The sequence below is a fragment of the Pelmatolapia mariae genome, linkage group LG3_W (genome assembly GCF_036321145.2).
Source record: "Pelmatolapia mariae isolate MD_Pm_ZW linkage group LG3_W, Pm_UMD_F_2, whole genome shotgun sequence".
NCBI classification, from domain to species: Eukaryota; Metazoa; Chordata; class Actinopteri; order Cichliformes; family Cichlidae; genus Pelmatolapia; species Pelmatolapia mariae.
Genome location: NC_086229.1, coordinates 52,925,467 through 52,938,788, shown reverse-complemented (window position 1 = coordinate 52,938,788; position 13,322 = coordinate 52,925,467). Strand labels below are relative to the sequence as shown.

The 13,322-nt window shown below is 39.5% G+C and overlaps 1 protein-coding gene across 1 annotated transcript in view; it reads right to left on the bottom strand.

Moving 5' to 3' along the window:
* LOC134623744 (protein NLRC3-like) overlaps positions 1-2,313 on the bottom strand; it is an 8,811-nt gene extending 6,498 nt beyond the window's left edge. Inside the window, exons 1-3 of the mRNA XM_063468768.1 lie at positions 2,288-2,313; positions 1,396-1,634; positions 1-1,229 (exon numbers count right to left, since the gene is read on the bottom strand). The exon at positions 1-1,229 is cut by the window's left edge and continues 575 nt beyond it. Coding sequence (XP_063324838.1) covers positions 1-1,229; positions 1,396-1,634; positions 2,288-2,313 — 1,494 coding nt within the window. The remainder of the gene's footprint in view (positions 1,230-1,395; positions 1,635-2,287) is intronic.
* Positions 2,314-13,322: the final 11,009 nt, after the last annotated feature.

Genomic DNA, 13,322 nt, shown 5'->3' with positions numbered 1-13,322 from the left:
CTGAACACTCAGATGGATGAAGCAGAACACCTTGTTCTGGTACAGTCCTCTCTTCTCTTTAAAGATCTGTGTGAACACTCCTGAGTACACTGAGGCTGCTCTGATATCGATGTCACACTCTGACAGGTCTGATTCATAGAAGATCAGGTTTCCTTTCTGCAGCTGATCAAAAGACAGTTTTCCCAGAGACTTAATCATCTTCCTGCTCTCTGGACTCCAGTGTGGATCTGTCTCAGCTCCTCCATCATACTTGACCTTCGTCACTTTGGCCTGAACCACCAGGAAGTGGATGTACATCTCAGTCAGGGTCTTGGGTAGCTGTCCTCCCTCTGTGGTTTTCAGCACATCCTCCAGAACTGTAGCAGTGATCCAGCAGAAGACTGGGATGTGACACATGATGTGGAGGCTTCGTGATGTCTTGATGTGGGAGATGATCCTGCTGGCCTGCTCCTCATCTCTGAATCTCTTCCTGAAGTACTCCTCCTTCTGTGGGTCAGTGAACCCTCTGACCTCTGTCACCATGTCAACACAGTCAGGAGGGATCTGATTGGCTGCTGCAGGTCGTGTGGTTATCCAGAGGCGAGCAGAGGGAAGCAGGTTCCCTCTGATGAGGTTGGTCAGCAGCACATCCACTGAGGTGGACTTTCTAGGGTCAGTTACGATTTCAGTTTTGTGGAAGTCCAGAGGAAGTTGACACTCATCCAGACCATCAAAGATGAACACAACCTGGAAGTCTTCAAAGCTGCAGATTCCTGCTTCTTTGGTTTCAATAAAGAAGTGATGAACAAGTTCCACCAGGCTGAACTTTTTCTCTTTTAGTATATTCATCTCCCTGAAAGGGAATGGAAATATGAACTGGATGTCCCGGTTGGCTTTGTCTTCAGCCCAGTCGAGGGTGTATTTCTGTGTTAAGACTGTTTTCCCAATGCCAGCCACTCCCTTTGTCAGCACTGTTCTGATTGGTTCATCTCTTCCAGGTGAGACTTTAAAGATGTCTTCTTGTCTGATTGTTGTTTCTGGTCTATCTGGTTTCCAGGATGCTGTTTCAGTCTTTCTGACCTCATGTTCATCATTGACCTCTGCAGTCCCTCCCTCTGTGATGTGGAGCTCTGTGTAGATCTGATTCAGAAGGGTTGGATTTCCTTCTTTAGCGATCCCCTCAAACACACACTGGAACTTCTTCTTCAACTTCGTTTTAAGTTTACATTTACAAATTGCTGCAACATGTTCTGAAAACAATTTAAAAAAAAAAAACAGAAAACAATGAAATGAAATGCATATGAGTATTCGTGCCCCCTATAATATGTGTGTGTAATATTTTTTGTTAACATTAATGAGAGATTACTAAATGTTCCATTCATCCAGCAGCTTAAATATCTAGAGAAATTGTCTTACTGCTCTGCAGATGGTCAGCCAGCTCCTCCTGCTTCAGTTTCCTTAGGAAGTGCAATGTGATCTTCACAAATGCTTCTCTGCTACTCCTCTGCTCATCATCCTCACCCTTCAAAACCTCCTCATTCACAATCTTATTCTCTGCGCATTCTGGGTAATCTGGACTCAGAACCTTCTGGAGCTTCTTCAGCTCATTCTTTACAAAAATGATGATATTGTCCTCCAGCAGCTGGAACAGAATACTTTATGAATGACCCAGTCAGACTGAAATCATGCAGCCAAATATCAGATCCATGTTGGACACACTGACAATCCACAGGTCGAACAAAGAGCAGCATGGAGATGACTGTGAAGAGATGACTGGACTTTCTCATTGGTAACTTTATACATTTGTGTCATGTCTTAATTGACTGTTCAGTTGTTCTCAGTAGGATGATGCACCTCTTTTTTTTGGCTGCTAAATATGATACCATCACTCTCAACTTCAATCTGCCTAACACCCACTCACTTAAGAGCAAGGGACATATCTTCTATGATCTCTTTACCAACTGTAAGCTAGACTTTCTCTGGTTAACTGAGACTTAGCAATGCCCAATGACTTGTCTCAGTTGAATGAATCCACTCCTCCTGGGTTTGTTAACATCTTTCAACCCTGTAATACTGGCCGGGGACCTTACAATAATCTATCGTGAGAGGTGAAAAGTCATACTAGTCTCTGCTCCCGTGTCAGTTCTTTTGAATCTACTGTGTGTCAAATGTCTGTTCCTACTCCTACCATTATTTCAACTGTCTACCGTTTCCCTAAACTCAACAATCAGTTCCCAAATGATTTTGCTGCCTGCCTCACATCTATCACAGCATTAATAACTCTCTCATCAGAGATTTTGTGTCTTACCTTGAGAGTTTGGATTTCAGCAGCATACTGGTGTTGCTACTCAGTCTAAAGGACACATTTGGAACCTGATTTGCTGCTCTGGTGTAACCTCGCTTACCTATGAAACTCTCTTTATTAACAATTCTCTATTAATAATTCTCTCTCCGGTAGCATTGACTCTTTCATAGACATTCAGGGTTTATTCACCATTGAAGAACTGGTTTCACTCTACAACACTGAACTCCATGAAAAAAATGATCTGTTTCCTCCTCTTTCTCTACCCCCTGAGTTTACACCTGAACTTTGACTATTACTGTCACAAACTTGAGAGGCTCTACAGAAGAACTGGACTTGCTCATAAAAGATGTATAAAAATCATAAACGACATTATAAGGACAGCATCGCTCAAACTAGTCCAGTTACTATTGTCATATTATCTCTTCTAATGAAGGTAACACCAAGTCACTCTTTTCATTGCTTAACAACATCATCCAGTCACCAGACTCTTTAACATCTTACCTGTTCGCCACTGTCTTTTGTACTTCTCTTGTCTTTCTTTAATAAAGAAAAAAAAAATCCAAAAGACCCACTATTTTTTCTGAGCTTCTTTCATCCACTCACTCTCTTTTCTTTCCAGCTCTGAAATTGCTCAGAAATTTCATATTCTATTCGTAAGTCCAAGCAATTTACTTTTCAGATGGATCATCACCCAACAGTCGTCAATAAAGCTCGCCTTCCCTTTCTGGTTCCTCATCTCTGACATCATCTACTCATCTCTCTCTGCCAGACCTGTCCCCACATCCTTCAAATCCACTGCAATAACTTCAATCCTGAAAAAACAAACAAACAAACAAAAAAAAACCTGTGCTGATTCTACCAACTTCAACAATTTCCATCATACAGTGGGGCAAAAAAAGTAAAAAAGTAAAAAGTTCTCCCACTTAAAAAGATGAGAGAGGCCTGTAACTTTCATCATAGCTATACCTCAACTATGAGAGACAAAATGAGAAAAAATAAATCCAGAAAATCAAATTGTCTGATTTTCAAAGAATTTGTTGGCAAATTATAGTGGAAAATAAATATTTGGACACCTATAAACAAGCAAGATTTCTGTCTCTCACAGACCTGTGACTTCTTCTGTAACAGGCTCCTCTGTCCTCCACTCGTTACCTGTATTAATGGCCCCAGTTTGAATTTGTTATCACAACCTCAAACAGTCACACTCCAAACTCCACTATGGCCAAGACCAAAGAGCTGTCAAAGGACACCAGAAACAAAATTATAGACCTGCGCCAGGCTGAGAAGCAGCTTGGTGTGAAGAAATTAACTGTGGGAGCAATTATTCAAAAATGGAAGACATACAAGACCACTGATAATCTCCCTCGATCTGGGGCTCCACGCAAGATTTCACCCTGTGGGGTCAAAATGATCTAGAGCATGTCATTGCAAACAAAGGGTATATAATAAAGTAAATGAGATGAACTTTTTTTATTGACTGTATTTCTAACTTATTTTTCATTTCCAAAATCATTTTAGAAATGGTAGTGTGAAGCACCACGGCAGACCCGGAGAAATTTCGTGTTTTGCAGCCTTCTTTATTTACACTCATGGCTGCTGTTAGCTCTCCCGCTGCCAGCTCAACATACCAACAACAACCCCAACCACAGGACCCAGTGCAATATTTAAGTCAGCGGGACGTGATTGCGGATGCCATGTGGGTGCGTCCACCTTCCCTGCACGGTACCGCAGGCCACGCCCCACCACAGGTAGTCATTCAAGTTCATTCACATTTATCTCAATTACGAATAGTTTCAGTCTGGTTTTCATTCCCTTCCTAGTACAGAGACTGCACTCATAAAAGTTACCAATGACCTTCTCAGCTGATTCCATTTTACTTACTATTCTCATTCTTGTTGACCTCAGTGGAGCCTTTGATACTGTCAGATTATCCTCCTAAACAGATTATCCTCCACTGACATCACTCCCACTCCACTCTAAGGGTTGAATCTTTCCTTTCAGACTGCACTCAGGTCATTTAGTTCAAATTATTCACATTCCAGCCTTCTTCAGTCACTTCAGGTATTTTATCATTCATTTCTTCCCCATGTACTATCTTTCATAAATAAAACAACAATTTCCACTGACACGCAAATGACAACCAGCTTAACAACAAATCTTCTACCTTGCCTCCCTCCTCACTCACTGACTATATATCTAAAACAAAATCCTGGTTGTCTAAATAGTGACAAAACTAAGGTTCTCCTCATTAGTATAAAATCAACACGATCCAAAACAATTTTTCCTTAGTCAGTGACTGTTCCTCTGTCTCCCCCTCCTCACAGGTTAAGAGTCTGGGTGTCATTCTCGACAATACATTATACTTTCATTCATTTTATTTGCATCAATAAAATTATTATTATTATTATTATTATGTAGGTGTTTTGTTTAGTAGTAAAGTAGTTCATGTACACACCATAAATATGGGGTCCAGGTGTGTTTGATGCTGCTGGGCAGACTGACCACTGGGAAACTCAGAGCTGTCCTGGCCCACTCTGTGGAGAAATCATGAAGAATTAGTCCAAGTACAGGATGCCGATCCACCACATCTGGGATTGCACCATTAATGCTAAATACGGGTTTATGAGCAGCATGCGCTCACAATCAGATCAGTTCGTTTTTCTTCTTTACAGAGAAAACCTTTCATATATTCTAAAACCTGTTAAAAGACATACAGCAGTAGTATTTTGGACTAAATGCAAGCGATGGAGTGTTGAATACCTAAATAGAGAGAATTGCAGCAGTCCAGTCTAGAGGTGATGAAGGCATGAATAAGTTTTTCTAGGTTTTTAGGAGGAAGATCAGGCTTCGCTTTGGCAATTTCATGTAACTGATAAAAACTGTTTTTCACAACTGTGGACACTTGCTTCTCTAATTTAAAAGAGCTATCTAAAAACACTCAGAGATTTCTTACAGTGTGGGAGTGATCACAAGCAAGAGGTCCAAGGGTATCCGTTAACTTATCCAAAGGGGCATGACTTCATAAAACAATAACTTCAGTCTTAGTTTCATTAACACCAGACTGCAACTCTTCACAAATGTCATGAGTGTTGTGAGATTATTATATGATCTTATGCCATGTTATACCCCTAATTAAAGATTGTGAAATTATTATGTAGTTTTAGTTTGCATTATTCTCCTGAATTAGAAGAAGGTGACAACTATTACATTTGTTAAACTGATTTGTATTACATTAGACTGCTGATTTATTGTGAATATTGTTTTATGACGCATTATACTGCTGCGTTATAAGAAATACTGTTTTCAGAGAGTCATCGCCTTATTTGTCTGATTAGAAAAGAACAGAACATACTGCACAGGAAGCCAAGGTCTGAACTTAGGCGCCGTAAGAGAGAAAGAATGTGAATGTTTAGGTTTTTACGACTAGGTGGGGGCCACTAGAGGCTATAAGAGTTTGAGTAACTCTCCACCATTTTGAGATTTGCTGTGACCCTCTGCATGCATGTCTCCCCATCCGGATGGTTTTATGCTCAAAAGTGTTGAATTGTATGGAATAAAATAATTGTTGATTGAGCATTTATACACCGAGTATTGTCCTTCCTTCAGCCCAAAGATTAAAAGAATTGGGAGGATTTAACAGTGTCTAAAAAGTTCGGAAGTTGCTCGAAAACAACTTTTTCCAAAATTTTGGACATAAAGGAACGTTTAGAAATAGGCCTGTAATTAGAAAGAACGTTTGGATTGAGTTGTTGTTTTTTTTTTAATAATGGGTTGCACAAAAGTATGTTTAAAAGCAGCTGGTAAACAATGTGATAACAAGGAAACATTCAATAAAAGTAAAATACTAGGTCCAATAACGTGAAGAGCTTCCTTGAAAAGGCGAGAAGGAAGAATATCCTGAGGAAAATTAGAAGGTCCTAAGTGATCGATTACTTCCTTTATGGCAGGAAAAGTCACAGGCTCAAACTGCTGGAAAAACAGCCGAGCACTTAGAAGGCAGATCTAGGTCTAACCCTGCCTGTGAATGTGGAGACCTTAAAGCTGAGAATTGTTCAATGAAGTGTTTTAAAATGTTTTCACAAAGTGCAAAGGCGTCCATAAAAACAGTGGCACAGGGTTAATCACAAAACTATTAATTATTAAAACTATTTAGAAGAACTCAGGGATTGTGACTGTTGGTAGAAATTAGACTGGACAGAAAAAGCTTTAAAAATCTTCTTTTATTTTGATAAGCAATCATGTAAGATGCTCAAAGACACCTAGAGTTTGTCCTTCTTCCATTTTCTCTCTTCACTTCGACATTCGCATCTGAGAGCGCGGGTGGTTTCATTCAGTCAAGGTTGCCATGAAGATTTAGTGCGATTACTCCTAAGTGGAGCAACAGAGTCAAGGATACCAGAACATGTTGAATTAAAAAGATTAGCTAGCTCCTTAACCAATAGTTCCACGCTAAGGTTGTGTTGGGATTAAATAATTTGCAGTGCCTCAATAATGCTATGCTTTTTATTAATAATAAGTGTTATAAAGTTATATAGTGGACACAGCCCTGAAAAATAAAGGCATGAGACCATGTGTCCTTGGGGAGTAGAAAGCTGCAGACTCTCGCTCACGCTTGCCTGGGAAAATGTAGATAAGAGGGGATCATCTCTAGTGGAAAGGTACTTAGGCAGTATTGTTTAGACTAGAATAAGAGAGCTTCTGTAATAAAACTGTCAGGGGCACACCACCATTTTGAGATCCGCGGCAACATGTCATGTAGGACGCATCTCCCTTCTAGAAGTATTGTGAAAGAGAAATCAAGTGTTAAATGGTCTACTGAGCAGTGTTTTGTCTTCCATCGGATGCCTCTGAGGAATCAAAAGAACTCGGTGAAGTGTTGATATTTACATTTGGCATCATACAGAGTTAGTAAAAGCAGAGAATAGTGAGCAGCGGTCAATGAATTTATCATGCATAACTGATGCACAGGTCCCTCAATGTTCAACTCCACATTACACACTACGATTTAAACATCACTGGAAAATTATCTGATATTCCACAGTCCTTGATTTCTGTAATACAAACATCCAGACTGTTTGACAGCACCTGAACAAGTGTGTGGCATTTCGTGAGTTGGATCACACACCCACTGAGTAAGATTAAAAGTGTCAATAAGGACAAGGAAGTCCTTTACCAGTGGTCTAGTCTCACATCATACATGGATGTTAAACTCAACAACAATTAAAACACGGTCATATCCTAGCATAAGACTACCTAGTAAGTCTGCAACATCGAGATTAAAATCCTTAATGCATTTTGGTGGACGATACACCACAGCTCAGAGGACTGAGGGAGCGGAGTTCAGTTCCAAAAACTGCACCTCAAAGCTGGGGTAGAAAAAAGGTGGCAGTTGCCGACAGCCAAATTAGTTTTTAAATACCAAAGCTAGCCCTCCACCTCTACCAGTGATCCAGGGAGAGCAGAGAAATGAACAATCAGGGTGAAGGAGTTCCGAGAAGGAAGAAAACTCACTGGGTCAAAGCCAAGTTTCCGTCAGGAATAAAAGAAAGAAAAAAAAAAGTAATTTCAGATAAAAGTCTTGTTTGCCAACAACATATATCCAACAACATCAAGCAGTTAAATCAGCTCTCAAAGACTTCATGTTACTAACAGCTCACCTCTCTGCAGCAGATGCCTGCTGGTCTTTAAAATTAATGGAATACCCTTTAGACCGGTCACTCTTTAAGGACACACAGCTGGGTGGAGGTCCAGGCTGGTTCCTGTGAATAATGATGGAGCAGTGATGTGAGTGCTGAGCTGTGACATGGAGAAGAGTCATGGACAGTTAGAGATGGTCATCTCACCTCTGAGCTTTGGTCTGGCTCTCATGTTCCCCACACAGAGTGGTTTTAGAGGGAGGGACTCCCTCCTCTCTGTCCTCACACTGATCCATGCTGCCGAATTCACATCCACGTCAGCTCACACACACTTTCTACCTTCACCTGCAGAGGAAACACAAATCATTCATGTGCACATCAACTGAAATACTATTGATGCTATTGTATAAGTTTAGCATGACTTGTTTTTTCTTGTCTTTTCTCATTTTCACAAAACACAAGAGATGTAACATTTCTTTTTGTTGCTGATGTTCCTGATGTTGTTCTTGCTGTGCCTTGGTCCTCTAAACTACTGAAGTGATGCACTGTACAGTGGTACGTAACATAAATATAACATAAAAAGTTACAAATATTTTACTAAATGTTGTAAAAAATGACTCGAAAAAACATGTTTTTGTAAGGTTTTGAGCTAAATGTGGAAAGATGTTGCCGTTAATTTCAGCATGTTTCCCTTTACAAATGGCACCCCATAGTGTAGCCTAAATGTGGTCAGACTTTTTAATTGGTTGCTCCTAAATACACTTTTATTGTAGCTCTGTTTTACTTGCAAACGTGTGTGAAATGCTCACGTTTACATCATTTAACACATGGGCACACTACAGAGCCATGTGTTAAACAAAACATCAAAGCAAAGGATCTGCATCAAGGATTTTTTATAATCAAATTACTCAATGATTCGTTCCAGCACTATACTAGATATAGAATGACTGAGAACAGAAAGGAAGCTGTTTATCAAGAACCCAAAAACACAAGAACAGCTTTAATACTTCTGAACAGATGAGTCAGCTATCTGGGTTACGATGATGTTAAATCCTTTTTTTATTGCACAGAAGATTAGAGATGATCTGCCAACACAGTCTCATTCCTAACTCATCAGAGAACCTCTGTGATCACCGACAGCAAGGTGCTCTGCTTTTTTTTCTGACCATATTCTTTACAATTTGTTTTACACTGCTCACATTTATCACTATGATTACAAACTATGAAAGGTAACTGTTGTGGAAATTTTAAATAAACTGCAAACACCCGGTAAGCGCCTTTTTGAAGCAGAGTTTATTGTACACACTGCATGTGGAGAGAGCGCTCTGGTCACAAACCATAATGGTCTGTAGAGATGGGCACTGCCTTACATATGACCCAAACTCATGGACAAAGGAAATTCCACAGCACATCACGTAGCTCTATACCTCCCAGTTCAGCTCATCCTCGAACCCTTCCCCCCAAAGGAGAATTACGACCAACCGGCATCTCCCTTACACGGTGCCTATATGTCTATAACCCACATACAATGACCCCACTGTGAAGGTGTGATAAACATAAGGCCCACTTGACATAACATCGTACATGCATATAATTGTGACAAAGTGATACTACTATTACTAAAGTAAAATTCATATTACTACATAGAATAAAGAAATCTCCCATCACAAAACTATTTCTACGTCAGCTACACCAACAAAAAGCTGACAGGCAGATAGTCCAAGAGGCCTTCATGATACCATCAAAATTATTAGTTTAGCCTTTAGTTATAGACCATAATTCACATGCAGACATCATAATTACAGAATTTAATAAATCCAGAACTACAAACATAAAGAAATGTTTTTTAAAAATAACTTAAAGTTATGAAATATTATAGTGATCTATAAATACAGTCAGGTCAGTTCAGCTCCATTAGTTTCTGTGACGCCAAAATCATCAGATGTTAGCAGAGGAATGTTTAACTGAACACTTCCTCATGCCTGAGTGTGTCACGCTATATGTGGGTCTGAGTGTGAACATTAACTTGGTTATTAAAACTTTATTCTTCTCTGTTCCTTCTGTTTTTAAATACGTGCTTCTGTTTTTTTCCTTGTTAAAGTGGTTCAGATCTTCACATCTGAACATTTCTCTGAGTTTTTTAATATATACACACCGCGTCGTAAATTATTATACAAATTGTGTTTATTTAAGTTTCATAAAGATTAAATAAGTTGTTTTTCAATTAAACTCAAGGATGGAATTGTGTCTCAGAGCTCTTTGGATCACTGAAATCAAATCACAATGATGAAGGTTTCTGCCAGACAAATACATCAGATTAAGAGAGCAGCTGCTAAAAGGCCATTAAAAAGCAGCAAACACATATTTTAAGTTGCATGTGCCTCTGGAGCCCCGTGAACGTCAAGCTGTAGGATCCTCCAGAGACTTGCAGTTGTGCATAAACCTTCTATTCAGCCACCCCTAACCAATGCTCACAAGCAGAAATGGCTGCAGTGGGCCCAGAACTACATGAAGACTAATTTTCAAACAGTCTTGTCCACTAATGAGTGCCGTGCAACCCTGGATGGTCCAGATGGATGCAGTGGTGGATGGTTGGTGGATGGCCACCATGTCCCAACAAGGCTGCAACGTCAGCTGGGAGGTGGTGGAGTCATGTTTTGAGCCAGAATCACCGACAGAGAGCTGGTCGGCCCCTTTAGGGTCCTTGAAGGTGTCAAAATGACCTCTGCAAAGTATGTGGAGTGTCTGACTGACCACTTTCCTCCATGGTACAAAAAGAACCGTGCTTTCCGCAACAAAATCATCTTCATGCAAGACAATGCACCATCTCATGCTACAAGGAACACCTCTGCATCATTGGCTGCTATCAGCATAAAAGGAGAGAAACTCATGGTGTGGCCCCCATTCTTCCCTGACCTCAATTCTACTGAGAACCTTTGGAGCATCCTCAAGCAAAAGATCTATGAGGGTGGGAGGCAGTTCACATCCAAACAGCAGCTCTGGGAGGCTATTCTGACATCCTGCAAAGACATTCAAGTAGAAACTTCCCAAAAACTCACAAGTTCCATGGATGCAAGAACTGTGAAACTGCTATCAAATAAGGGGTCCTATGTCAACATGTAACTTGACCTGTTAAGATGTTTCTGATTGAAATATCTTATGATTTCAATAAATATGATCTACTAATGCTGCAAATTCAACAAATGACCATTTTTAATTCTCTACAACCTATAAAATGTTTTGAAAATTTGTGTGCATAATAATTTGGAACAGTGCATTTAAAGTTTTTTAGTTTTGAAAAAAATACTGTTTTCATTGGGAGATTTGTTCAGTAACATTTAAATTATACTCTAATGGTCTATGACTCGAAAATTATGCTGACTGTCATTTGAATCGACTATTTAGGAAAATCAGAGAAAAATACCATTTGCATAATAATTTGGAACGCGGTGTAAAGACTAATAATCAGTACTGATTAGTTCTTATGTTTTGTTTGTTTGTGCTTCTGATTGCATTTCCTGTGTGATTGAATGCAACATAGATCTTAACCTTTACATAAGGGACTCAACTGACTAAAATAACATCAAGCGAGCCTTCATTCAGTCTGAAAACTGTTCAAAAGGAAGAAATTTAAAAGCGTTTTACAAAAAATCTGAAGACTTGGGACGTCAAAATGGAGAGAAAGACAAGAGACCACACCATGTCCAACTATTATTGATTAAAAGCTTAAAATAAACAAGAAAACTCAGACTAAAATCCACTGATTTATCCAAAAAGAGAAAGTACAAAGTGAACTCGACAGCGACACAAAGACATGGAAAAGTTGCCAAATACTTTTCTGCACATTATGCATGATGTAAGTCACATCCCTCATGAATTTTTTTCTGTTTTTCATGTTTTTACTGAAAAACTCTTCTGCTTCTTTACTTCATCTTGTTTCAACAATAAAACCAGTAAAAATTTAGTAAAACCTGAAAGTCCACTTCTTAACAACAAACTAATTTGTCTAATGGATCTGAAGTTTCATACAGATCCATTTAAACTGTTGATCACAGTAACAAATGTTTCAGTGTAGAGTTACTGACTGATAACCAGTGTCTTCAAACACAAGAGTGATCAAAGTTTGTCCTGAAGTAAGAGCTGAACATCTGGTTCAAACATCACAGAGCAGAAAAAAACAGTGAAACTGTTAAAGGAGGAGACAAAGCAAACTTACAGTTTCTTCACACAGAGACACGAACAACAAGCTCCACTCCACACCTGGACATTAAACAGGGACACACAGGGGACTCCACCTGAAGCAGGACAGGTGGGAGGGGCTTAGCTCTGTGTGTGTTGATATTGTAAGATTTAAAAATATGTTGTCTGACTGCTCAGACTGAATCTAGTCAGAGTAAAGTTCACATGCTGACGTGTGAAGACACGAAACCTTGTTGAAGCTGGAAGTTTGAACACACTAATCACAGATCACCTCTCACACACTGTTTGCTTTACTTGGAATATAAAAGCTTCAAATGTTCAGCATGTTTCTGTTTCCAGTCTATAGATCCAGTCACACTCTCTATCTTCACCTGTGCAGGAAAGACTGAGAGCAGAGCTGAAACCAACCATTCAATCAGTGAGCAGCATCAACACCTGAACTTCATTCAGACTCTGTTATTATTGTTAGTACAAGTTAATCTGATGCTCACATGAATCTTATGATGAAAGCTTTATTTCACTGAATGTTTCTTCAAAGCTTATTTCAAAAATGTTGAAGTCATGAGTGAAAGTGCGGACTGAGAGCGGATCACATGATTTTGAAGGTGTGTCATGTGACATGTTCAGTGTTGTCACCCATGTCTAGATTGTCCCTGATATCTTAACTGCTCAAACACTGATGATTATATTTGAAGAATTATTACTGATGGCAGCAAAGTTTGAATGGAGCTCTCTGTCTGTGCTGATTTGTCGCCCTCTGGAGGTCAAAACACAAACTGCATGAAGTCACTGTAACAACCACAGTGACAGGAAGTGTTTTTAAATGATGAAATATATCAATGATGCTGATAGTTTGTTCATCACGGATGTTCAGGTTTCATGTTGGCTTGAATCAAAATGAAAGCAGAGAAACTGGAATGAATCAGGTGTTGTAGAAGATGGAGAAACAGGTTGGAGAGAGTATGCTGCTCGTTGTTTGAGCCTGAGATCAAACATGTCGTGTTGTTCACGTGCTGTCGGTATGACGCAAAGAAACCATGGAAACAAAGACGCTCAAAAGTTCTTTGAAAACAAAGTAAGAAAATGAGTGTGAGTGAAATCAGTCCAAAGTAACAGAGTGAGGAGCAGCAGATGAAGCACAAAGGACACAAAAAGGAAGGAAAGGAGGAAAAAAGTGCAGTCTGTGTCCTTGCAAACAAACA